This window comes from Podarcis vaucheri, assembly GCF_965113315.1.
Source record: "Podarcis vaucheri genome assembly, chromosome: Z".
NCBI lineage: Eukaryota > Metazoa > Chordata > Lepidosauria > Squamata > Lacertidae > Podarcis > Podarcis vaucheri.
Window position 1 is genome coordinate 41627249 of NC_138758.1, and position 26733 is coordinate 41653981.

General features: G+C 46.1%; 1 protein-coding gene across 5 annotated transcripts in view; it reads right to left on the minus strand.

Annotated features, from left to right (window-relative positions):
* GARNL3 (GTPase activating Rap/RanGAP domain like 3) overlaps positions 1-26733 on the minus strand; it is a 112482-nt gene that overhangs the window by 8432 nt on the left and 77317 nt on the right. For all 5 annotated transcript variants that reach the window (XM_082207674.1, XM_082207678.1, XM_082207677.1 and 2 more), the window contains 19 exons: positions 25582-25680; positions 24619-24722; positions 22930-23038; positions 21571-21616; positions 19903-20009; positions 18947-19062; positions 16843-16947; positions 12876-12950; positions 12392-12503; positions 11702-11800; positions 11216-11329; positions 9861-10036; positions 8497-8655; positions 7854-7920; positions 5657-5764; positions 4446-4564; positions 3788-3923; positions 1075-1284; positions 108-219 (listed from right to left, as the gene is read on the minus strand). In XM_082207674.1, the coding sequence (XP_082063800.1) occupies positions 108-219; positions 1075-1284; positions 3788-3923; positions 4446-4564; positions 5657-5764; positions 7854-7920; positions 8497-8655; positions 9861-10036; positions 11216-11329; positions 11702-11800; positions 12392-12503; positions 12876-12950; positions 16843-16947; positions 18947-19062; positions 19903-20009; positions 21571-21616; positions 22930-23038; positions 24619-24722; positions 25582-25680 (2173 nt within the window). The remainder of the gene's footprint in view (positions 1-107; positions 220-1074; positions 1285-3787; positions 3924-4445; positions 4565-5656; positions 5765-7853; positions 7921-8496; positions 8656-9860; positions 10037-11215; positions 11330-11701; positions 11801-12391; positions 12504-12875; positions 12951-16842; positions 16948-18946; positions 19063-19902; positions 20010-21570; positions 21617-22929; positions 23039-24618; positions 24723-25581; positions 25681-26733) is intronic.

The following is a 26733-nucleotide window of genomic DNA, read 5'->3' on the forward strand; positions in this document are numbered from 1 at the left end:
TTCTGACCTAATAGGCAGTTTAGGGGCTGCAGATGCAATGAGAATATGGACTTCTGTTCAGAGTGCTGCTTCTGCCCCTCAAAGAATTGCACCTTTCTAGATGTTACCTGTCACTACTTGTTGACCGTACTGTTCCTGGCTTGGGGTCTGACTGTTTCTGGGGGGTTTTCTTCTGCTTCTGTCCTCCCTCCGACTTGGGACCTTGGCCATCTAGAAGACCTGGATGAAGAAGAAAGGAATGCTTCTGAATTCTCAGAGTAAAGGAAATGGAATTGTTTCATTTGTCAATGACTAATTCCACCTGGCTGTTCCCCAAAGGGGCCTCCGAGGTGATCACTGGTAAGTGTAATACAACAACAGACGGGGGAATCTATAAATCGTCTTGCTGTCCTCACTGTAGTGAGCCTTTTGCTGTCTTTGGCAAAGGGTGATGAGAAGTCTCTTGGCTTTCCTCTCCAGCTTGGACCACTGCCATAGTGCTGAGCTTTGCTGGTCAATGACAGGGGAGATCACTGCCCTCCTCTCCAGATCCAAGCTGGCGAGAGAGGCTGGGATTCGCCATTTGGGGTGCCAAGGGGTCTAAGGCTCTTTAAGTGCCTTGGCAACTTAGTTACAAATCACAAGCTCCAAATTTGGAGCTGGAAGGGTGGCAGAGCAACAATCCCCACCAAAAAGGAGCAGATTGTCCTTGATCTCACAATGCAGGGGCACACAGTTTGAGGTCAGATTCCTGACAACCACAGGGCTTGGGGAGGGCTTGGCTACCATATTCTGCTGAAATCTGCAAGCCCCTGAACAGACAAGCAGACTAGCCCATGCCACAGTCAAGAGATTCAAGCGAGCCTGAGTGAGGGATCAGTGTCAGTCAATAGCATCTTGACTTCATGCTTAAATAGTAAGAAAGCAGGAGGAAAGGGGGCAAGCAATGTTCCTAATACAATGAACTCCAGCCCCAGGGTGTTGCATTTTCACCCAACATAGATCATGGCTACATCCAAATATCTCAATGTGCCTGGCAGTGCTGCCGCCAGGATCCCTTGCTGCCTATGCCCCTGGATGGCCCTATTACTTTACCAAGTAATTCTTTGCGTGTCCGGGTTGCGATTTCTTTGATCTCTATGCGCGACAAAGAGAGGGAAGGAGCGACAGGGATGGAGGCGCTGCTGGCTGACGTCGGGGTGGTGATGACTTTGGGGACCAGGGGGGACTTGAGTGGGCGTTCGATGCTCCTGCCGACCAGGTTGCTCAGGGGGATCTTGTAGATGTTTTTGCACAGAGCTTCACCTGAAGTGACAAGGAGGAGGAGGGTCGTGGAGCAGGAGTTGACTATAAGCAGGCTTGCGGGTGAGTTGGCGGTCCACAAAAAAACTCTTTTACCCTCCTTATGATAATAATAACAATCATTTATTATTTATATGCTGCTCATCTGACTGGGCTGCCCCAGCCACTCTGGGTGGCTTCCAGCAAATTATAAAACCACAGTAAAACATTGCACATTAAAAACTTCCCTATTTGGGATGCCTTCAGGTGTCTTCCAAAAGTCAGATAATTGTTTGTTTCCTTGCCATCTGGTGGGAGGGTGTTCCAAGGGAGGGTGCGACTACCGAGAAGGCCATACCCGTGTGCTCTGGTTCCCTGTAACCTCACTTCTCACAATGAGGGAACCGCCAGAAGGCCCTCGGAGAAGGATCTCAGTGTCCGGGCTGAACGATGGGGGCGGAGACGCTCCTTCAAGTATACAGGACCAAAGCTATTTAGGGATTTAAAGGTCAGCACCAATACTTTGAATTGCGCTAGGAAATGTACTGGGAGCCAATGTAGATCTTTTAGGACCAGTGTTATATGGTCCCGGTGGCAGCTCCCAGTAACCAGTCTGGCAGCCGCATTCTGGATTAATTGTAGTTTCTGAATCACCTTCAAAGGTAGCTCCACACACAGCACATTGCAGTAGTCCAAGCGGGAGATAACCAGAGTATGTACCAATCTGGCAAGACAGTGTGCGGGCAGGTAGGGTCCAAGCTGGTGTACTAGATGGAGCTGGTAGACAGCTGCCCTGGACACTGGTGCCCTTGGCTTGTGCCTCCATGGACAGCTATGAGTCCTTTAGGGGCACAGTTACTCCATTCAGGACCAGGGAGTCCCCTCACCTGCCCGCCCCCTGTCCCCCAGAAACAGTACTTCTGTTTTGTCGAGATTCAACCTCAATCTGTTGACTGCCATCTACCCCTCCCCCCAACCGCCTACAGACACCCACACAGGATGTTCACTGCCTTCACTGGTTCTGAATTAAAAGAAAGGTAGAGCTGGGTATAATTCGCTTACTGGTGAACACCCAGCCCAAACCCAGCGGTTTCATATAGATGTTAAAAAGAATGGGGGGGAGAGTTTGGAGCCCTGGGGCACCCCACAAGTGAGCGCCATGGGGTTTGAACATTAATCCCCCACCACTACTTTCTAGACACAATCTAGGAGGAAGGAGCAAAACCATTGCCCCTAGCCCTCCTAGTTGGCCCTGGAGGATACTGTGGTTGACAGTATCAAAAGCTGCTGAGAGATCCAGCAGAACCAGGAAACAGCTTTCATCTCTGTCCCTAGCCCACCAGAGATCATCAACCAGCATGTCCAAGGCAGTTTCAGTCGCATGGTGGAGCCTAAAACCCGACTGGAAGGGGTTTAAATAGTCCACATCCTCCAGGTGTGCCTTATTGATTTATTATTTTTATTATTTTTCAAATTTGTTATTTTTTTCCTTACCACACTGTATTACAAAAGTAATATTGACTGAAGCATAAACATAAATTAAACCCTTCCCCCCTTGAATAGTATTTCAAATTACATTCCTTGAACAGTATTTCAAATTACATTTCTTAAAGTATTCTACAAAAAGGATTAAGAATCTTCTATGTAACGTAATATTTGATCTACTATAATATATAACACTATTTTTTTCCTTTATAGTGTTCATTGTTTTCTATAACCTATAAGTAAAACAAATGACTCCATTAATTAGATTCACATTTCATTTTTCTTAATTCACCTAATCCTTCTTCAATTGATCCTATACTCCCTTAAAAAGACCAAACGATTTTATATGAAGTTAGCACTCTTCTGCCAGATTTATTTATTTATTTAACAAAATTTATATACCACTTGAATGCAAAACAAAGCAAAACCTCTAAGCAGTTTGCAAAAATTTAAAATAAAACATTAAGATTATCCATTTAAAAACTAGTTTTAAAAATAGGTATTTACAATATGGTTAAAAACAGCAATAGCTAAAAAGAAATAAAACAAAAGAAATAAAACATATAACATCTATGCATCTGAATTGGCTTAGCTAAAAAACCACAACATTTTACACATTTAATTGGTGAATCACACAAATCAGTTAATTTCACCGCAGATGACAGCAAGGCAAATAACTCCAGTTTAGGTGGAAGATGACAGCAGTGGAACAGAAGCAGCACTGCATGCAATGAACACAGAATGGAAAAATATGCCTTCCTATCTCCCTAAGTCCGACATTGTGCAGATTTGGGATAAAAGGACAGTTTCAAGCCCAAAAAGTTTGAAGACTGATGCTTTAGCTCAGCCTTTTTCAACCTGTGGGTCCCCAGATGTTGTTGAACTACAACTCCCATCACCCCTAGCTAGCAAGGCCAGAGCTCAGGGATGATGAGAGTTGTAGTTCAACAACATCTGGGGACCCACAGGTTGAGAACCACTGCTTTAGCTGAACATACTACAGAAGCAACAAATTCTCAGTTGGCCTCAGCCCCTTCCTTACCTTCTGCTGCGGAAGGAGAGAAAACAGGGATTTCATTGACTGATGGTGTCTGAGGGGTAGTAGGTGAATTAGTCTCCTTGGAACTGCCGTTGGATGGCTCGCTCACTGCCGTTACGGCTCTGAAGTAGATATCTGACTGGAAGGAGAAAGAGGCTGTGTTAGCAAAGTGGACTTATCTGAAGCTATGGGTTGTCACTGTGGTACCCGTGTGCCCACAAACATCTCCAATGGCACCAACAAAAAGGAAACCCCAAGGTTTGTATAAGTACCAAAATGTTTGTCCAGGGAGGGATACCTTGGGCAGCAATGAGGGCAAAATAGGTCAGTGGGGACAGAGGATACTCAGTGAGCACAGAATGCTGTCTGGCAGTTAGGGAGAAAACCCAGAAAAGTGAGTGGAAGTGGGAATGGAATATCATGGAAAAGAGCATGGCCAGCTGGCCGGCAGCTTGAACAGGAAGGTCACACAGCAAAGTTTTGTTGCATGTCCCGCTTCTTTAGTGGGCTTATGGGTTAAATGATGCAGTCTTAATATGAAACACAGGGTCCCTTCCAACTCTACAATTCTATGGTTCTGCCTTTGTAGTGCTAGAAGAGGCATGTCTAGAAGAAGGGGAATTTTGCACAGGAAACCAGATTTCTTATCTCGCTGCCTTACCCTTGATGCCACCAGCTCAAGCGCAGGGACCACAGCTGTGTGGACGAGGTTCCCATTCACCACTAATCTGATCTCAATGGAATCGGTGGTGAAGGCCAAAATATAGGGGAAAGCACAAACTGTAGGAGGAGACAAAAGCATTTAATGAAGAAATAAATGCAACATGGTATATGATGGGCTTCTCTGCACATGTTGTCAGTCCTAAGCATCATGAAGCTCTGAAGTTTTCCTGATCTACAATAAGCCTTTACCATGTTATTACTGACTTACATAGCACCATCAAAGTCCAACAACATCAAAAACAGATACTAAAGCTCTGTTTTTAGGAGGGGGTGAAGCTGATGGGGTTGTGCCAAAGGCTTCCCAGAAAATGTGGGTTTTGAGGACAGAGAGATTTGAAGGGAGAGAGGAAGGTATTGTGCAGGTGCTTCAGGCAGAAGAAGTAGCAGAAAGAGAGGAAAAGGTGGAGCAAGAGAGCTTTGGACACTTGAGGGTAGTGGAGCAAAGGGCAGGGATATAAGGGAGGAGAGACGGGTCAGGGCAATGGCAGGCTCTGAAGTCAGGAGGAGGCATTTATGTACTGGATCCAGGAGCAGACAGGAAACTGATGGGTGTCTCTGTGTTACACAGGGGCATAATGTGATCAAAACAATTAAGGCAGGCTAAGGATGGGTGCGGGTGACGCTGAGGGTTAAACCACAGAGCCTAGGACTTGCCGATCAGAAGGTCAGTGGTTCGAATCCCCGCGATGGGGTGAGCTCCCGTTGCTCGGTCCCTGCTCCTGCCAACCTAGCAGTTCGAAAGCACGTCAAAGTGCAAGTAGATAAATAGGTACCGCTCCGACGGGAAGGTAAACAGTGTTTCCATGTGCTGCTCTAGTTTGCCAGAAGTGGCTTGGTCATGCTGGCCACATGACCCAGAAGCTGTACGCCGGCTCCCTTGGCCAGTAAAGTGAGATGAGCGCTGCAACCCCAGAGTTGGTCATGACTGGACCTAATGGTCAGGGGTCCCTTTACCTTTTAAGGATGGACAACCTTTTTCTGTTTAGGGCCGCACTCCTTGCTGACCACCACCCCCTTTTCTCTTTTCCTGCCACCGCATTGTCCTCCTCCCTCCCTCTGCCTGCCCATAGAGGCTTCCCTCCACATTACAATGGCTTCACACAGCAGCAGAGACTTATTGGAAAGGGGGAGGCAATTGGTTCTTCTTACCAATGGCATAAGGAACCTGGTTCCAGCTGAAGTGGAAGTCAGATGCTGATGGCTGGACCAAAGGCGAGCCCCCATTGAAGGGGCACACTTTGCGGTAATAGCAGACATCTGTAACAAGAGACCCCTGTTAACTTCAAGCAAATAAAGAAACATAGACCTTGACACAAAATGTAGAAAAACAAGGCAGCCAAGCAATGTCACTGGCCCTGCTCCTGTGACAACAGCCAGGAACACAGAAATTAGAAGGAGTGAAGCTTTCTCCTGTTGCAGCCTCACCATTTCGCTGGGAAAGGCCTCAGCTACTCTATGCTCAAGCATCTGGCCAATGCCAAAGCCACAGGTAGTCACCAGTGGAATTGGCAACCTTCAACATCGGAGAGAGGAGAGCTGTTTTCAAATACATAGAAGCAGTGCTTGTTTTTCCTTAAAAAACGTTTAGGGGTACTCTCATTTTCCTACTCATATTGAAATACTGCCCCTCAATGAGGCCATACTTAGATTCTCAAAATGTTTAGCGGTAGCGTACCCCTGTGTACTCCCAGAAAAAAAAAGCACTGCATAGAAGACAGAAATGGCAGGAAAGCAGATTTTGGCTAAATGTGAGGAGAATCTTCCTAAAGGTAACAGCTGTTTCACTGTGGAACAGTCTGCCCGAGCAGGAGGTGGTAGGCTCTCCCTTGCTGGAGGTATTTTAAGCAGAGGCTGGATGGCCCATCTGCCAGAGATGATGCTGCTGCACCCTGCATTGCACAGCCCGTAACATACCAGGAGGCTCCCTTTCGACTCTACAGCTCTATGAAATGGAAGTTTGGCGCTTGCTTTCTCCTTGCTCTTCTGCTTTGTCCACATGTGCGAGGGCTTTTGCTCATCCAGGTTCCTAGCTTTGCTTTGCCAATAAGATATACTGACAAGAGATTTTTGCTCAAGTCAGCTTCACCTAGAATCAGAGGACTGGCAAGTGGGGTGATGGCTGAGGTGGCCAGAAGGCAGAAACCTTTCCAGATTCCTCGTCTTTCTGCCTTCAAGTCAAGCTGCATAGACTAATTTCACCACTACCACTAGGTGTGGGCTCATTTGCCTATTCTAGTGGAAAAGGGAGGGCAAGACTTGGGGGTTGGCCATCTACTGCATTCTACCATCAACCCACTTGAGCCCCTCCTTGTTTTGGATAAGGATAATGGAGAAGAGAAGGCTTAGTGGCTGCCCATGCATCAGTCCAGGCTCACTTCGACTTCTGGCAGCTGTTTTGATGCATCTGTCAGCTGCCCACCCACCACCGTGTGCTGCTTATGCAAAGAACATGTGCAACCAGCAGGAAAGCAAGTCCGTATTTCTCTTCTCTTACTTCTGCCCCTTTCCAAACAAACTGTTTACTATTATCCTTATTCTATTTAAATTGTATAACTGTTTTATTATATTATAATCTTATACTATACTATATTATATTATTTCTCAATCATTAATGTGCAGTGGACATATATTGCGGGGCATATGTGCAAGAGAAGAAATGCTTTTCATGCCTATGGGGGCAGTCCTATGGCAAGATGACCACCTGTCATGGATGCTTTAGCTGGGATTCCTGCACTGCAGGGAGTTGGACTAGATGACCCCTGGGGTCCCTTCTAATTCTGTAATTCTCTGAAATATGATGAAGATGATGATTGGGCTATATCCAATAACATAATTAAGGTACTCTTAGTAGAACTATTATTACCACTTTATAAATGATAGTGACATTAATAATATCACTTTTAAAAATGAAATATGATAATATCATTTATAAAGCACCTAACGTTTTCCAACTGTTTTATGTTTTGCATCAAAGATGAGAGAATCCCTGCCTGCAGGTTCATAATCCAACAGACATTATGCAAAAGGAAAAAAGTAATGGGAGGAAAGTAAGCAAATTCTTGAAGTTACATCATCTCAATAACATCCTCCGATTTCCACAGGTAGGCCTCCCTGCTTTCAAGTGCACACGCAAGCACATGCACGCAAACACCCCAACCACCACTGCTTTCCTGACTGCCAGCAGAGGGTGTTTCTCCTCAGCTCTAGCAATCCCTATTCTACCTTACTGCCTCTCCTGTGCGAAGCAAGTCTTATTCCTTAAATGTCCATTCTGCACTGATGCAAGACGGAACCATAGACAGACCCCAGACCGTCTCCCTGGACAGAGCAAGTTAACAGTACTTACAGTTATAACACAAGAGCAGGCCAGCTTCTCCATCTTCATACACATCAATAGCTGCAACAAAATTAACCTGCAATGATAACGGGCAAGGGTAGTGGGCAGGCTGGAGGCTGAGCTTCCTACGAACTCTTTGAGAACAATTCAGCGGTTTTGTATCAGGAGAAAAAGGAGAAGTCCCACTCCCCACCCCCCGCTTCCCATCCCGATCCCACCAAATGTTTCTAAATTCTGGCACCTGCATCTGGTCTGTAATTTAATCTAATTGTTTTACGTACACTTCTAATTCAAAGCCTAAGTAAACAACTGCAGAAGTGCTGCTTCTGTTATTATACATTTTGGTTTTCTGGCACAGGGGGCATGACCCAGTCCAAGTTAAGCATGTTTAGAAATCCCAGTGATCTTGACGGTAAAAAAAAATCACAGGAAGTAACAGGACAAAATTATTTCATTTTGACTGATTCATCACCTAGGATTGCCTTTTTAATCAACTGAATCAGGATGACAGTAGACATCAGGAGATGGCCCTGATCCTGAGATCAACTGCATTTTTGCTCGGGCAGCCTTGGGGGTGGGGAGGCTGAGACCCTTTCGAAGGAAACGAGGGACAGCAGCTTCAGCAAACTGCTGTGACACCCAATGAACTTACCCTGCTTGAGTCGACATGGTGCAATCTGTAGGATTCGCCCGTGCTCTCATTGATCAAGTCGAACTGGTGCCGGTAGGCGACGCAAATCAGGTTGTCATTTTCCCCCGTGGGCCCGTCCACCAATGTCATGACAACAGGGGGGTCAGACAAGCAGATCTCCTGCAATCCCCAAACAATGCTACATTAGAGGTATTGTGTGTGCGCATGAACAGAGATGCAGGACACCAAATTCAGACTTCTTGAGGATCTCAGGTACAGAAAAGGGTAACCAATACAACAACAGAGATTGCAGAACCTCCCACAATAAATCATTTGCATTTTAAACATTTTAGTTAATAAAAAGGTATCTAAAGTTAGAAGAGCATGATAAAGGCTGATATGCAAGCACAGATCAGGCATGGAGGCTTTGCCGACAGACCCGCTATGAAGATCCATCAAGCTGATAGGCCCTAGAAATAAGGCCTCTGTGCCCTATCAGTGTGCCCTGTCCATGTGGAACTCCTTCTTGCTGGATGTGTGTCTGGTGCCCTCTCTGGTTAGGGTCAAATGAAGACTTAGCTATTCCAAGCTGCTCTGAACTGAAGGAGGTTTGTTGGTCTAGAACACAGGTTGCCAATGCAGCACCCATGGAGGCCAGTTTGCCCATCCTTTCAGGACCCTCTCTGGTGTCTGTGAGAGGTCTTGGTAAATATTCCCTCAAAAATCTGCAATAGATGAAGGGCTGCTTGCTCTCCCTACTCAGTCCCTGTTTGCATTGGCTTGGCCTCTCCTACACTGAACAGCCCCCCCCCCTAAAACCTGAGCTGAGGTGTGAAAAACTTCTCTCTCTGTGTGTGAGCATGGTGGCGGCTGATGTAGGTGCCTTTTCCCATTGATGGGATGGCTGAATAGTGTGTGTGTGCCTGAACCATTTTATGGTCCTCCTTTTCTGCATTTTTTGTAAAGATATGGAAGCCCTTATGCAACCCGTTTAGTGACTGTCGCCCAAAGAACTTTCTCAGCATTCCAAATGCACCCATTGGCTCAAAAGGCTTGGTGACACCTTCCTCCCACTGGCCTATAATTTTAAGCTGTGGCTGCTTTTACGGCAGGGGTGGGGAAATCTGTGGCCCTCCAGGCGCTGATGGGCTGGCCAGTGTGCTCAGGGATGGTGGGAGTTGGAAGTCCCAATAACACTGGGAAGGCCAAAGTTTCCCCTCTTGATCGTGGGCCCCATGGCCTCTCTGAAGGATTTTTAAAGATCAGGAAGACTGGATCAGCTCCTAGGCTTAAAAGGGCAGCTTACCATTTTCCGCCAGGCACCCAAGGAGGAGGAGGCATGGTGTGGACGGTGGTAGTTTGCCAGTGCTTTACCTCAAACCTACCCGGATGTACTGGAATTCTTCAACTGGGGACTCTGACTGAGGCGACAACGAGAGGCCACTGTTCAGACCCTCCCACTGCTTGAACTTCCTGGTGATGAGAAGCAGCTTGTTCCGGATGGATGCGACGATCCGCAGCTCGTTGCTGTGGTGGGTGTTGATGGCATACAGATGGCAGCCTGGACAACAAAGGGTCAGTTGAGTGTGTGTGTGTGTGTGTGTGTGTGTGTGTGTGTGTGTGTGTCAAGCAGAGCTCTGAGAAATGTCCCAAAGGAAAGCCTGGCTCAGAGGGATGGGAGAGGAGAGCTGCAAACTGACCACAGTGGATCATGCTCTGGGTCACAGGAGAAATGTTTGAGCACCACCACATCTAGCTGTTTCTTGCAAAGGAACAGAAGGCATCACTGCCCAACTGCATTGACGTAGGAACCTGCCTTATACTGAGTCAGACTATTGGACCATTTAGACCAGCACTGTCTTTGCTGACTAGCAGCTGTGGTCCAGGATTTCAGAAAAGGGCCTCTCCCAGCCCTACTGGAGTTGCCGGGGTTTGAACCTGGGACATTCTTCATACAGAACAAACTCTGCACCACTGACCTATGACCCTTCCCCAGAGACTCAGTGCTATGCTGTGGTCCATGTGGGACTTGAGCTTGACTAGAGACTGAGGAGGGGGAAGAAATTAAGTTTTGTAGTTTCCACTCATTCACCTACCCAAAACTATTGGCTTAAGCTGTTGTGCTGCTGTCCCCTGACACCTGAAATCAGCCTGCTTTAATGCAGGGGTGTTCTTACAGGAAAACTCTAATGCAAGGACAGGCACCTTGGTCAATGATAAGAGCATATACTCCGCCTATAGACAACAGACTCCCAGGTTCAAACCCCCAGATTCCCTGTATAAAGAGGACGTCAAGGATGGGGAAGCCACCGACACTAGAAAGCCGCCAACAATAGTAGGCCAGATGACTCCAAGATAAGGCAGTTTCACATGTTCACAACCTTGTGATCCCTTAAAGCATCGTTCAGCTGGTTGGTTGGTTGGTTGGTTGGTTGGCTGAGACCCACTGCCTGATCTCAGCACTACCATCATACTCTACCCAGGTCACCCCCCTCTCCAGCGCTGCTTCATACCCTCAATGAATGTTTTTATCAGGTCGGAACGTGTCCCTGAACTCAAACTCCTCGGCTGTGTGGAGAATAGAATGGTGTGTGTGTGTGTGTGTGTGCATGAAGAAACTAGCCTACTGTGCAAAGGCAAAGTGCATATTTGTTGCCCCACCTCCTTTTGCCCAGGAGGTTACCCGAAGGGAAGGCAGCCCCTAGGCTGAAAAAGCTCCCCCACCCCCTGCCATAAGCACCTTTCGTTTTCTCCAGTTTGTTCTCTCGGCAGTCACACTTGCTTCTGGCTTGCTTGGATTCCATGCCTTTCCGTACGGCACTCAGCCGGAAGACGAGGAGGCGAGCGTCCTTCCCTGTCAGGTGGGAGACACACAAATAGACATGTTACGGGGACAGCTAAAAGGAGGGAGGCTGTGGGTTTTCACAAAGGCAGTCATGGTTTGTTTTGTTGTCTACTGCAGGCCACAGTCCCAGGCAATCCAGGACATTCCATCCAGCTTTCTTTCTTCAACAAATCCCAGCATTGAGATTGGACACAAGATATAGTTTTGCATTCAAAGGGCTTACAGAAGGTTAAAACAGTAGACACAGTATCATACAAAATAAATGCAGGATCCTGGAAGACCCAACCTAAGCTAAAATACCTCCAGCGAAGCAGTTATGCTTCTACCACAAGCTTGCCCAGGGAAATGACATTTCCTCCCAGACAGGCTTACGTGCCTTACCTTTGTCCGCTCTAGTAATGAGAAGGTCCAGAGTTTCCAATACATGCATCTGTTTGATCTGTAAAGTTTTATCAAACACTGGGATGGGAGGCTGCCCATCTGGAAGGAAAAATTCAAGAGACTCTGTGTCAAGGCTCAGATCAAAACATCAATGGGGAAATCCATATATATTGGCTGGTTACAATAATATTCAGATTTCAAAGGCCTTTCTAAATAGCACCATTGTACGTGCCATCTAAAAGGAGGCAGAGATTATTCCTGCTAAACCTCTACTGGCAGGCTGCTCCACAGGGCAGGGCCTGCCAAACCTAAAGGCTCAATGCTCAGCAAGGGCAAACCGAGTGTCAGGCATGTGGAGAACCACCAGAAGTGCCTCATCAGAAGATCTTAGTGATGGAGGTGGAGCATAAGGGATCAGACGGTCATTAAAGTGATTAAGGGCTCTGTGAATTAACCCAAGTACCTAGAACCTGGCTTGGTGGCAAATTGACAACCAGTGCAACCCTCTCAGCAGAGTGGTAACATATAACCAGCAGCCTGCTCCCGTGAGGAGTCTGGCCTCACTAGCAGCTTTCAGGCCAGATATGAAGGAAGCCCCACATAAGCTACATTACAGAAATCAATTGGGGGTAGGGGAATGCAAGGCAACCAGGTCAGCACATGCTAACAATCACAGGGTCATCCACCAACCATCTAAGAGGAGGACACCAACATCTGTAGAGATGAGCAGTGACTGGCCCCAGGAATCTGCGCAGAAAACATCATGAGGGAAATTGCTGCAGAAGCACTGGGACTCCCAGGGCTGTGGAACAAGAGAACGGTGAACTGGTGAGCATAACAGGGAAGGGTGCTAAGCACTAGAGTCACAACATACTGATCTACAGAGGTGAGTTCAAGAGGTTGCTTTGCATCCCTTGGGGAAGCAGAAATCCCTCAGTTAGCTGAGGATAAAAAAAGAAACGCCAAGGCTAATAATAAAAATGAAAATAAAATGTAACTTATGTGACCTGTCTAAATCATGCATATTTACATATTTTTAAAACCTCTATTTTGCACTGTGGTTTGCTTCTAAGCACAAACCTATTATCCACAGCAATCAGAAACCATACCAGGCTCTTGAGCCAACTCACCTCCTATCCTCCCCCGAAGATTTACCTGTTAACCATTCACTCACCTCCTTTTTACAGAGGCTTGTGGAAGCCAGAATAGCTGGGGCATCGCCTCTCACAATGGTTTTGAGTTTGAGTGCCTTAAAAAAAAAAAGACACACACAAGAGAGAGAGAGAGAGAGAATATGAAGTCAGTCTTATATGGAGTCAGTCTTGACAGCAGCTCTCATGGGTCTCAGGTGATTCCCTGACTCTACTGCCTTTCTACTGCAGATCCCATTAACTAGAATGCCAGAGACTTATTTTGCTTTCACCAAGTGAGCCATGACCCCTTCCTTTATAAAGTTTGTGGTGGTGAGAGGGCGTGAGACTGTAAAGACTGATTTACTTACATGCCGGCCTCCATATGGAGTGCCTGTTTCACCTGTGTTATCTGCATGGTACAGTGAAGAAACCTTCCACTGCACAAAGATGGCCATAAGGAACAGATGGCCCCTCTGACAGGTGTATTCAACAACATGTCAATTATGTAATGATAATACATTAATCACAGGTTTATACTGGACCATCCACACGGCATTCTGCTTTATTGGCTGTAGCGCAATGCTTCCCCAATGTTACCACATTATTGCTATCTAGAGAGGCTCTCCTGCCCTATGGCACAATGAAAGGAGGGCAAAAAATAAACCAAAATATTTGTGGTATTAAGAGTTGTATGATTTCAGCAGAAAGTTATAGGACATGCACTGACTGAAAACAAAGCAGTATGTCCCCCCTTCCCAATCAATACTCTGATATTGATCAAAGTGGGCTGGGCCTGACAATTTACCTGTTTTCATGGTGCGTTGGGGACATCTCCATTTTTGGATGTTTTGTTTTGATACCTCTACAAGTATGAAGGCAACAACTCTCCCTTTCTGCATATCCCTAGTTTCTGGTATTCAAAGACAGCCTGCCTCTGACCACAGATGCTCAATCTTGCCATCATGGCTAACAGCTATCATCAAAATTATCCACAATTTGCTTAAAGCTATCAAAGCCAGTGGCCACCAGCACACCTCATAGAGGCAAATCCCATGAATTAATTATACTTATTGTGACAAACACATCTCATGCTGTCCTGGGCACAAAGTCCCACCAGACCACCATGGCAACCATCTCAGCATGTAAAAGGTACAGCGGTTCTGGGAAGAACACAATGATACACTTCACGAAATGACATATTTGGCAAATCTGCTAAGAGGGTACTTGACTGCTCCACGAGAAACACTATAATCTTTCTTATCAAAGTCAGGGCCTCATTATCTGTTGAAGGGCCTCTCCTGATACTGTGAACTTGCAAGCTGCTTCCTTTCATGCTGTAAAGAAGGCTACCAAACTGCGGCCACAAAGGGCTACCCAAATCCAGATCTTTTTTTTGACCCACTTTCTATTTGATCTGCAGACACTGTGTTTTCTCCTTCCCTCTGCAAAGGAGAAGCCAGTGAGCGCTCAGAGCCTGCTAATTCCTTCCTGTTTCAACCTGGTTTTCTTTACAACTGATCCCCTGTTAATTGCCCTTGCTTGCAATTTGGACTTGATGCTGCTGCCTTTGTTGAACAGGATTTTGCTCTCATTTCTATTGGTAAGCCTGACGTAATATTCTCCCTCTCTCGAACATTTGGTGTGCTAATTTGTTGGGTTTTTTTTTTCCCCCAAGGGTGAGAGGAAATCAATTTGGCGTTGATAGAATGTGTTGCGCGTTTTTCAGGGTTTTCTTTAAAGCTGTGAAAATAAAGATGCATAGAACCACAGAGGGCTGATGCAAATATAACTGCAGTCAAGAGCCTGGGAGCAGGTCTGGTGTCATATTAACACAAGAGACCTGCTGGATTAGGCCAATGGCCCCTCTAGTCCAGTATCCTGTTCTCATACTGGGCAATGAGATTCCCCACCCACCAGGAAGCCCACAAGCACAACCTGAGTGCAAGAACACAACCCTCCCGCTGTTTCCTGCAACAGATGTTCAGAAGCATCACCACCTCTGTTGATGGAGAACAGCACCCAGCACCCTTGGACAGCTGCAGGGGTCCTAGTACCCTGACAGGACCCAAAGGTACTCAACACCTGCCTTGGGCCCACCATGCCAGGCAGCTGAAAACCACCACATAAAGCCCCCCCCCCGGGTGTTCTGGAGTGATGCTTTGACAGGAAAACCTCCAACCTGGGGATGAGGGGCACTAATGTGAACTTTGCCAAAGACCCCCCTCAAACACTAGCATCCTGTTCTCACACTAGCATCCTGTTCTCACATTGCCCAACTAGATGCCTTTGCAAAGGAGCTCTGATGTGCAACTGCGGAGCAACTGCGGAGGCAGAACATAGCCATCAAGGATAGCAGCCACTGGTAGCCTTGCCTTCCATGAATCGGGTCTAATCCCCTTTCAATGTCTCCAATTTGTTGTAAACTACCCTCATCTCCAGAAGTATCATGTGATCATTTGCTGCTCTCCCAGGCCATTTAAGATCTGGTTTAAGTCCCTGTGACATGGCTGGCTGGCTTTTTTCTTTTCTTTCTCTGTATCCAATGGCTGTTTAAGTTCTGTGCTGCACATGGTATTTTACTGTTCTGGCTTTGTACCTGCCCCTAGAGCTTATTGTCTTTTCATTGTAGCAGTTTTATTTTTCTGTTCTATCCCCTTTTATTTCTACAGTGTCTAGAGAATTTATTTTGTAAAGTGTCTCGTAAACACACAAAGAAACAGCACATTTCAAAAGCAGCTTTTGCTGTGGCATCAGTTTTTAGAGGGGAATCCCCCCCCCCCTTGCAGGGCTGCTCTGGACTGGGGTCTTTCAAGGGATATCCCATTAAATTAATGACATCAAGTATATTGATTTCAATGTCTCTTCTTTGAGTATGATCAACAAAAGCTCTCAATCACCCTGAAGAATTATCTTGACAAGGGTCCCATTGTATTTCCTACAGCTTATTGAGAGTTGGCTACTTATTTAGGGCTGTGGGGTGCTTTTGAAAGTTGTTATTTGCTTACTTACTACAGGCCCAGGAGCTGAATGTGGCCCTCTGGGCTTCTCTATCTCTCCCTTGTAACTCTCCCTAGGCTACATACTTCATTGGCCCTCCTTCGTGCCTAGCATGCATGCCTTCCCCTGGATATAAAGTGTCACTGAATTCTAATAAGCATGTCTCTTACTTGTCAGGATGGAAGATGCAACGGGGTGTGTGGAGAAGCTATAGAACTGTGCAAAGGTAAAAGTTACAGTGGTTATTACACCCATTTTAGCCTCTGGCTCCTCCCACCACTGTCATGTGGTACTTGGAAGGTTGTTCAGAAGGGAATGTGGTGCTCAGGCTTACGTGCTGCATTACAAAATAAATTCTATTTTAAAATAACATTTTCCCCAAACCCAGAGGCATTCCTGTTAGGAATGGTTCAGACGGAGGTACCCAGGTGTCAGAAAAATATATTTATGTATGCGACAACAGCAGCATGGATCTTGTTAGCCCACAAATGGACTGAGTACAACATATCTAAAAGGGATATAAAAAGGGGAAGAAATCGAACTAAGTGGATATACAAGAATATGCAGGAGTTGTGGCTAAATTAAAGGAGCCTTGGAAGGGGAAGGAGGGAAGTCGCTGAATGTACTGGTATAATGAAAGATTTTAATATGGAAATGTATACTTGAAAATCTTTTAACAAAAAACCTTTTTTAAAAATACAAAATAAATTCTATAGGCATCCTATGAGAAAGAGATGAACAGAAAGAGAGAAAGTTAGGGAGGCTGTTTCCATACACCATACCTTTGAAGCACATTTCTCCCCCCCCCCCCAAGAATCCTGGGAATTGTAGTTCGTTAAGGGTGTTGGTAACAGTAACTCTGTGAAGCAGTGTGTGCTGTGTTCACAGCCTGGATGTGTGAGAGTCAGGGGCAGTTCACTGGTGCATATTGCACTGCCCAGCCTGTTTAGCTGTTCAAAGACCTCAAATAGCCACAGTGAAACACAAATCCCAAATACTCAGCAACCACACCTGGCCAAGACGGACAAATTCAGCTTGTCGGGCCTCCTCTTTCTTCCGGGCTGATTTTGGGGACTCAGGTAAGACATCACTGAAGGATCTCCTGTTCAGCATGTTCTAAACGAAAGCAAAACAACAACAACAGAGTTTTACTGAACTGTGTCATCCTGGGGGTGTTTTTTAATTTAATTCTGTGCAACATGATAGTTTTCCATTTGCAAGGGCTTTCTTGACATAGGGAGGCGTTCAAACACATGAATCTCTCACCTGTGTTCCAAAGCCGTATAGTCTGAGGAAGACTATACTGTCTTCCGACAGTGTGGTCCAAGGAAGACTGCACCACATGAGTTTTCTGAACTTTTAAGAACACCATATTATATATTTTTGTTTATCCACTTGTTCTGACTGGCAGCTGCTTTCCAGGGTTTCTGGCATAGAGTCTTTCCTATTACTTGCTACGTGGTCCTTTTAAGCCAAGATGTTGGGGACTGAACCCAGGACCTTCTTCATGCAGACAATAAGCTCCACTGCTAAGCTACAGCCCTTCCCTGCCATCTCTTAGTAGACCTGGAACTCTGGGGAGCTGCTGCCAATCAGTGTAGACAATACAGTGGTGCCCCGCAAGATGAATGCCTCGCAAGACGGAAAACTCGCTAGACAAAAGAGTTTTCCGTTTTGGAGGTGCTTCGCAAAACGAATCTCCTATGGGCTTGCTTCGCAAGACGACAATGTCTTGCGAGTTCCTGCTGTTTTTTTTCCCCTTTCCGCCCCTTTTTCTAAGCCGCTAAGCCGCTTATCAGCTGATCCAATCAGCAGATAAGCCGCTAAAAGCCTCTAAAAGCCTCTAATAGCGCTAATCCGCTAATCCTTCAATGGGCTTGCTTCGCAAGACGAAAAAAACCGCTAGACGAAGAGAATCACAGAACGGATTCTTTTCGTCTTGCGAGGCACCACTGTACTGAGCCAGATAGACCAATGGGTCTGACTCATTTTAAGGCAGCTTCTTATGTCCCTTCCAGAGCCGTCTTTCCCATAGGGCTTAGTGGTGCGTCACGCCAGGGCACTGGCCTCTCAGGGGCGCCCCAGCAAGCGGGAGAGCTGCGCGGCTTTGCTGGCGGCCTCCCCTTTCCATACACGCCCACCAGCTGTGCCTCACCAACAATAAGGCTGGCGGGCATGCAGCTTCCCTTCCAAGCCTCCTTGGGAGGAGAGCGATCCCTGCAGAGGCTTAGGAGGGAAGCTGCGCCCCACCAACCGTATGGCTGGTGGGCACACAGCTTCCCTCCCAAGCCTCTGCAGGGATCGCTCTCCTCCCAAGGAGGCTTGGAAGGGAAGCTGCACTCTCCTGTCAGGAGTTCAGCCTACACTTGAGTAGGACTCTGGCAGAGACACATGCCCGACTGGCGTGTTCCCCTCCCTCCTGGTTGATCGTTCGGGAGCTTCATAAGCTTTCTTCAGCCCAAACATCACAGCAACCGATGCCAACCGACACCAGCACACTAAGGGATCCTCAGAGTTTGCTCAGTTGTGTAACAGATGGCAGCAACTGTGCAAACTCCAGGAGGGAGGGAACATGCGAGTCAGGCATGTGTTTCTGCCAGGGTCCTACTCGACTGTAGGCTGAACTCCTGACATCTCCTCCCACAGAGGCTTGGGAGGGGCGCAACGTCACTCTCCCGCAGCAGCATGGGGGAGAGTTGCACACCACCATGGCTGGCAGTGCACGGCTACGGCCACCCCAACACTATCCGTGGTAATTTGGGGGTGCTGGGTGGATATTTGCACCCACATCTGCTAAAGACGGCCCTGGTCCCTTCGTCCAATATCAGAACAGGCTCGTCTTATGAACACCACAGACAAAAAACCTCAAGTGAAATTCCTATGCAAGTTATGAATTTCAACCTTGAATTTAGATGCTGGCTCCTAAAGTTTTGTCATATGCCAGCATGACCAAAATAAAGAAATCATGATGGACCTGTGCTCTTGAAAGCATGGGGAGAGAGGGAGCAGGCACCGCATAGATCCCAGGCATAAGAAGAAGAAAGGCATTGGATCAACCGCCACCATCTTTCACAAGAATCATTTTTTGAGGTTCCACAGAAGAGGCGGAGCTTACCTTGTGCATGTCAGGCATGAGGTCCTGGTATAAAGAGCGGATCAGCATGTCCAAAGTACGCTGCCGCTTCTGAGCAAATGTCGGGGTTTCCAAGGTGGCTTTCTCCCCATTGATTACTGTAAGGCAACGGAAACAGAAAGAAGACATGTCACATACCATGCAGACCATGTTATGTACTATGACACAGAGGCTGGGCTCCTATATGTATAGCACTTAGAACATTTTGGGCATTTTGTAACTACAGTCATACCTTGGGTTACAGCTGCTTCAGGTTGCGTTTTTTTGGGTTGCGGACCGCCGAAACCCAGAAGTACCAGAACGGGTTACTTCCGGGTTTTGGTGGTCGCGCATGCACGCAACCAGCGCATGTGCAGATGTGCAGACGTGGGTTGCAAACGCTGGGGGTTGTGAACGTGCATCCTGCACGGATCACGTTCACAATGTGAGTGTCCACTGTATTAAAGATTATTGTTGGGTTGTTTTTTAAAAAAATGTTCTTATGAAAAGTCATATTCAGTTTGGCCCTGATAATTATGCTCCACTTTGACAAAGGGGGTTTATTCTAGCACATTTGCAAAGCTAAGCAGAGTCCTTTCAAACTGGATAGGGAACTGAGCGTTGGGATTCCTGCATTGCAGGGGGTTGGACTAGATGACCCGCAGGGTCCTTCCAACTCTACAATTCTATGATTCTAAGAGGGAAGGGCTGCAACTCAGCAGTGCAGCGCAGTGCAAAGGGTACCAGGTTCAATCCCTGGCATCTCCAGGGTGAGCCGGGAAAGATTCCCTGCCCGAAACCGCAGGGAGCCACTGCAAGTCAGAGTAGGCACTACTGAGATAGATGTGGTCTGCTGTGGTGTAAGGCTGCTTCCTATGTTCCTAAATGTGTCCAGGATGGCAGTCTAAATGCCTTAATATAAGGACCTCTTTGATATGAAAATTGCGTATCCAGCTTACATTTCACCAGCAAGAAGTCCCTGAATTCTTGGTGGTCCGTAAACACTGGTGGGGATGGAAGAGGAGGCCCAAAGAGAGGTACGCTTTCTTCCGAAAAGATTTTCAGCCTAGGGAAAAGGGCACATCAGATATTTGGGGCAGGCCACGGTTTTATTCCAAATGCTACATGCCTCTAAGCAAAAATTCATAAAATTCAACTCATCCCCACTCCAAGCACTTCTAGCAAGGTGTAGAGACACTTTGGGTGTGACGTAATAGTAATCAGATTGCAGTGCTATGTGGATATTCTGGCACAGAAGCAAAGTAAGAAGTCTCTACCCACAAGGAGCTTACAGTCTAACTTCAACAGAAAGGAAGCCAAAAGAGAGAAGGGGACATATAATATAAGACAAAGAAATGAATGGGAAATAATGCAATTACATACATACATACAGTACATACATACTTGGGATGTGGGGGGCAGCTTTGTTATACTTGGGGAGGAGATTTGCTGTGCAATCCTAGGCACATCTACTCAGAAGTTGAGTTCAATGGGGCTCTTTCCCAAGTTATTGCAGTACTAAAGCAGTATGAAGCCATGAAGCAATATGAAGCCAATATAAAGCAAAATGAAGCCATGGGCTTCTATTATTATTATTATTATTATTATTATTATTATTATTATTATTATTATTATCATCATCATCATCATCATCACTAATTGGATTTCTTGCCTGCCTTTCAACATAAGGTCCCAGGACAGGTTACAAAAATATAAAAAACAGGCTTGTAATTTATTTAATCTGATTTTATTCAGATAAATATGGTAGGTTCTAAAGCAGGGGTCAGCAAACTTTTTCAGCAGGGGACCAGTCCACTGTCCCTCAGACCTTGTGGGGGGCTGGACTATATTTTGAAAAAGAGAGAAAGAACAAATTCCTATGCCCCACAAATATCCCAGAGGCGCATTTTTTAAAAAAAGCACACATTCTACTCATGTAAAAACATGCTGATTCCCGGACCGTCCGCGGGCCGGAATGAGAAGGCGATTGGGCCAGATCCGGCCCCTGGGCCTTAGTTAGCCTACCCATGTTCTAATGGCATACACCTCAGTTGTCGAAGGCCAGGGGAAAGAAACACTTTCAGCATACAACAAAAGCTATGCAATGAAATGTGCCAGATACACCTCTCTCTGTGTATGTCTGTGGGTGGGTGGGTGGGGTAATTCCACAGTTTAGGGCTTACCTTTCATCCATCCAATTTTCCCTACAGACTCTCTTAGGTGTTAAGATCAGCAGAGGGGGCCCTCTTGAATTCAGTTTATATCCTGTCCTTCCTCACAAAGGAGCCCATAGATAATGCAGGCTGCTGTTAGCTGGTCACAACCAAAATGCACTCTGTACATTCTCAGAAACAACTTCTCTTCCTACTTTACATGTTCCTGACATTCAAAATAGGTCTGAGAAGGGACCCCATGTCCACACACCCCTGGGAGAGTCTGTAAGCCTGAAACATGAGCACATTGAGGTTTCTTCCTTCTTTTTCCCCCCAATAAAATTACGCTTGTGCTTTTTAGTCTCAAACTTCCCCCTCTCCCTGTGCATTTTCACCAATATTACATGAAGCTAAAGTCATAACATGTCATATCAAATTAAGGAAATGAACGGTTTGTCTGCAGTTGACACCCACCTGTAACTATCACTTTGCGTATTATATCTCACTAAGGCAAAAATATCTGCAGCATCAATTAAGGAGCTCAATCCATTACTCCCACGCCAATGGAAACCACTTGTTTCTTGATAATGCTCCCCCCCCCCCACATTTGTGTTGAAATAAATAACAAGGAGGGGAGGGAAAGTGGGGGGAACTAAAAGATCAAGCACAGGAACATGTTGGAATATCACACGAACCACAGGGCAGTTCATATTGTTGGAAAAGCAGCAATACCTGATGCAGAGAGAATGTTCACACATGCTAAGCCAGGGTTTTTGGCTCATCATAGTACACCATGAATTAGTAGTATGCTGATACATACTGCTGATCATTCCCACTTCACTCCTTCCCAGGCACAGGCAGAATAAATAATCCATGGTGCCATGGCTTCCTGTTATATCGAAACCAGGGTTTGTGGTTCCTTTCTCCCAAGTCACGATTGCTAGCCAACCTTAATGCATCGTTTGTTGCTGGTTTACTTTTGCAGCTTGTGAAGGAGCAGCAAATTATAACCTCCGGTTTGGAGATGATGGGGAGTCAAGGCTAGGGGAAGGGAGGGGTGAAGCAGAAATGATCAGGAAGCATGCCCCAGCACATTGTTCATTCATACTAAACTGTGATAAATCAGCAGTCCTGGCTCATTGTGGGATGCAAATGTGGTCAATGCTTAACTGTGGTTTGTTGCCTTAACCCTGATTAAGCTTGGTGATAACCAGAAGTGGATTTATGCATGGAAGAACCATGGGCTCCATCCATTTCTGGTACTCAAAAGGTTGTATGCTCTGCCTCCATAGTTGGAGGAAGTACGTCTCTAAATGCCAGTTGATGGAAACTGCAGGAGCGCATAGGGCTTGCAAGCTTCCTATAGGTATCTGGTTGGCCAATGGGAAAACAGGATGGCCTGATCCAGCAGGACTTTTCTTATGTATCCAAAGTTAGGCTTATAGAAATTCATGCACATGACCAACTTAGCTCCAATAATTTCAGTGGGCCTGTTCTACGTATAACTTAATTGCGTACAAGCCCAAACAAATTACTGGGCTCAGAATTCTTTAATTCTAATTTTGCAGCAGCCTTCAATTTCTAGGAGAAAAGACCCTGAAATCTGAACACTTCTAGTTTGGATATGTAATACAAAACAGACTCAAATATCACGTGTACATCGAGACCCTAAGAAACTCAGGCCTGTGAATATTTAAGCTTGGGAAATATATTCCAACATGCTCAGAAGCCCTGACCCATGAGTGGAGCTGAGTTCCTTAGTTAAATCTGAAAAAAGGAAAACAAGTTGATTTTACAAAATTAAGGAAGTGGAAAGGGAGTGGCGAAAGATACGTGTAAAGTGGGAGCGGATCATGGATGGCTTAAAGGCTGGAGAAGATTCTTCTCCTTCTTGGAACACAATGGTGACAATGTCGTTCCCGATATGCCGTTTCCTTTCCACCTGTAAACAACAACAACAACAACAAAAAGAGCTGTTCATGGCTTCATGTAAAACAACCCCCACTAAGACCTCTGTAAAATATTCAGATGAGTCTCATGTTCAATTTGAAATGGACCAAAAAAAGGGAATCTTTTGGTTCAACTTGCCGGCTCTGACAGTTCATGTTTTCTACGCCTTTGAACAGTGAGTGAAATGAAATCTGAACAATCGGGATGCAAAATTCTAACTTGTAACAACGTGATCTGCGAGGCTCAGGAGATTGTCCCCAGGAACTGTCTTTCAGAAGGAAGGCCCTCCTCATTTATAGAATCCAGAAGGGCATTGGGGGAGAAAACATAGCCTTGGCGGCTGTTGGAACTTGGCTCTGAGGAATTGTTGAAGAGAACTGGGTATGTTTGGAGTTTGGGGGTGGGAAATGCTGAAGGGATGAAGAGATGGGGAAATAATCAACTTATCTTAAGATTTGGGCCACAGGCCTGGAAAGAGCCTTGGATGTAATCCAGTCCAACCCTCCAGGGAGGGCTGCACTGCAGGATGATGTTCCAGCCTCTGATTTAAATACCTCCAGAGAAGGAGAGGCCACCACCGCCTGGACCAGCCTCCCCCGCTGTCAGACAGCTCTTGCCATAAGGAGGCTTCTTCTAACGTTTAACCAAAACCTGCTTTTCTGGCAGAGGCTCACTAAGGCAAATGGAGCCCTGCTCCACCAACAATAGTCTTCTCCCAGCCAGCCAGCCCCCCTTCCTATTTACAACCAGTCCAGGGGATTGGCACTAATTAACCTCCTCCTCAGTGCTGCTCCTTATAGAACTCAGCAGGGGGGAGGAGGATGGGGACAAACTAGAATTAGTTGGCTCTGCCTGCCATTAGCCTTGGCTCTGCCTACGGTTGGCCTCCCTGCCTTCTGCCCTGCCAATCCCAATGGGCAACAGCCACCAGTATTCCTGGGAGCTTCCACCTGTTGGTCCTACTCTTCCTATCCGGAGCTACCAGAGAACAAGGATGCCCCTTCAGATATCTGAAGGGGCCACATCCACACCACACATTTAGAAAACTATGATACCACTTTAAACAGTCATGGAATTCTGGGAGCCCCCAAATAACTCTAGGAGCTGAAACTTGCTAAGGGTGCTGAGAATTGTTACGAAACCCCTATTCCTTCTACGCAGCTAAGATTTCCAGACTTTTCTGTGGTTTGTTGCTGAACCACTCTGGGAATTGTAGCTCTGGGAGTGAAATAGGGGTCTCCTATCAACTCTCAGTACACTTAACTAACTTCAGTTAGTGGCTGTTCAAAGTGCTTTAATGTGTGTGCTGTGGCCTGTGTCTCCCCTTAACCTCCTCTTCCAGCGCATAAGCACACCCAGTTCTTTTGGGTCACCAAACCCCTTGCCATCCTGGCTACCCTCCTCTTGAACAGACTCCAACTCGTCAAGGTCCTCATTTAAAACAGAGTATCCAGAACTGGTCTTCCACATAAACTTTTCCAAAATGTGCATCCTGGAAGTGCTGCTGTGTTTTCCTTCCTTTGATGGTGGCTTGTGGTCTAACCAAGAAAAATCAATAGGGAAACCACATACTTGCTGTTTGTTCTCTTTCGAATATGGAAGCATGGTTGAGACGTGGAACATTATCTCGTGCCCTTGGTAGACAGTGTAGATGGAAAAAATGCCTGTGGTGTCATCTGCAAAAGAAAGGGAAGGAGCACTGGCTTTCAGTGGGGTGGTATGGAGTTTAGGGACTCCTACACTCCATCCTTTCCCATTGGACCATTGCTACATTCAGGGTACCTCTAGACCACCTATATTTTAAGGAAGGGATACAAGCATACACCAGGAAATTTAGGTTTGCCCAGTTAAAGTGGATTACAGTACTCTGTCATTCTAGCATAATACATCCATTTTAAAAAAGGAAACTGACCTTTTGTGGTTAGGAAAGTGATGAGGAAATGCATTAAAAAGTGTGGAACAAATGAATGCTTACTGGGAAGGAGTTTAGTCACTCTACAAGAGGATCAGTATGAATGCAGGACAAAATGTTCATTGTTGTGTAACCTACCCATGAGCAAATCAGAAGAAAAGTAGGATATAATCCGACCTCTGCATAAGCTTTGTGCAAACAAATCAGGATGTTCAATACATAGGTTGACTGGAGGAGCCTTTATCCCTGTCCTCCTTCTAATACGCTTGAAGCCACTTACAACAAACGGATTGCAATAAAAATAAACAATGGAACAGAAAACAGCAGCGAAGAGAAGAGCAAACAACTGGTGGGTAAAAACCATCAGAGATTCAATGCCACCAAAAGGCTGAGCACATCAAAATGTTTTAATTGGGACTTAAAAAGCAGCAATGCAGGTGCCTGGACTGGTGCTGGGCTGAAACAGAAGTGGAGCCAAGACATTTGAGTTGCAAAGGCCAATAGGAGAACACAAAGCAAGTAACCAGAGAAGAACATTTTCATGCATTACAAGATATGTTCTGGATCTGCCAACATATCTTGGAATCTGGGTATGATACTAATTGCCTCCAATGAAACCTTACTTTTGGTGTCCAGTCCTCCTCTGTAGCCGGTCCAGCCCTTCAAAGTAATGGTGTCCCCCAAGAGACTCAATAACCTCTGAAAGCTTTCGCTGCCAGCTTCTGCAGATTGGGGGAGTCGAATAAGATAGTAGGAAGAGACAATGGGATGAGAAAGAGGTGAGAGATTTAAATAAAATCTCGGCATTAAATGCATGGACACATTTAACATCATGCTTCATTTGACCCCGAGAACCATAACACTTCTAAACCTGTGTGTACGAAACAGCAAAGAAAAAAAGAGTCAGATGTACATGCTAAATGTAGTTTATGCGGATCCCATATTTCAAGTACAGTGGTACCTCGGGTTAAGAACTTAATTCGTTCTGGAGGTCTGTTCTTAACCTGAAACTGTTCTTAACCTGAGGTACCACTATAGCTTATGGGGCCTCCTGCTGCCGCCGCACCGCTGCTGAACGATTTCTGTTCTCATCCTGAAGCAAAGTTCTTAACCCAAGGTACTATTTCTGGGTTAGCAGAGTCTGTAACCTGAAGCGTCTGTAACCTGAAGTGTCTGTAACCTGAAGCGTCTGTAACCCAAGGTACCACTGTATCTGAAAAAGGTTTGAGAAGTCCACCTTGAGACCAAGACAAAACAGTCATGAGGAATGAGACTAAGGCAATTTTGGTGGTGGCAGGGCAGGAGATAAGGGCAAGGAAGATGGAAAGCTTTTGGTATTTTCTCTCCCGCCCCCCCTTTGGCTGTTGAGAACACAAATATGTCAAGCTGGCTCTGCAAATATAACCAAGGCATTAAGAGCCTGCCAGAGCTTTTAGTCATACAAACACAAAATGTTCTCGGCCCGACATTGAAATATTTTGTAGCCGTTGTTCAGAGACAGGAGGTGAAAACAAACTCCAGGTCACATGGATAGAGATGCTCTGGGAAGCAGGAGGAGGCAGAGCGGATCCATGCCAAGGGTGGTTGCGGGTGGGGGATAGCAAGATTTCCCAAGAAACTGGCTATCCCTTTTATTTTGTCTGCTGCTTGGGAGAGTAGCTTAAGAAGAAGCTGGAGAGAAGGGGGGGTGTTTACGCTGGAAGTGCAACTTGTTTTTTCTGTGGGAAAGTCCAGCCAGAGGGGCAGATTTATGATTGTTATGAATGTGGCGCCAC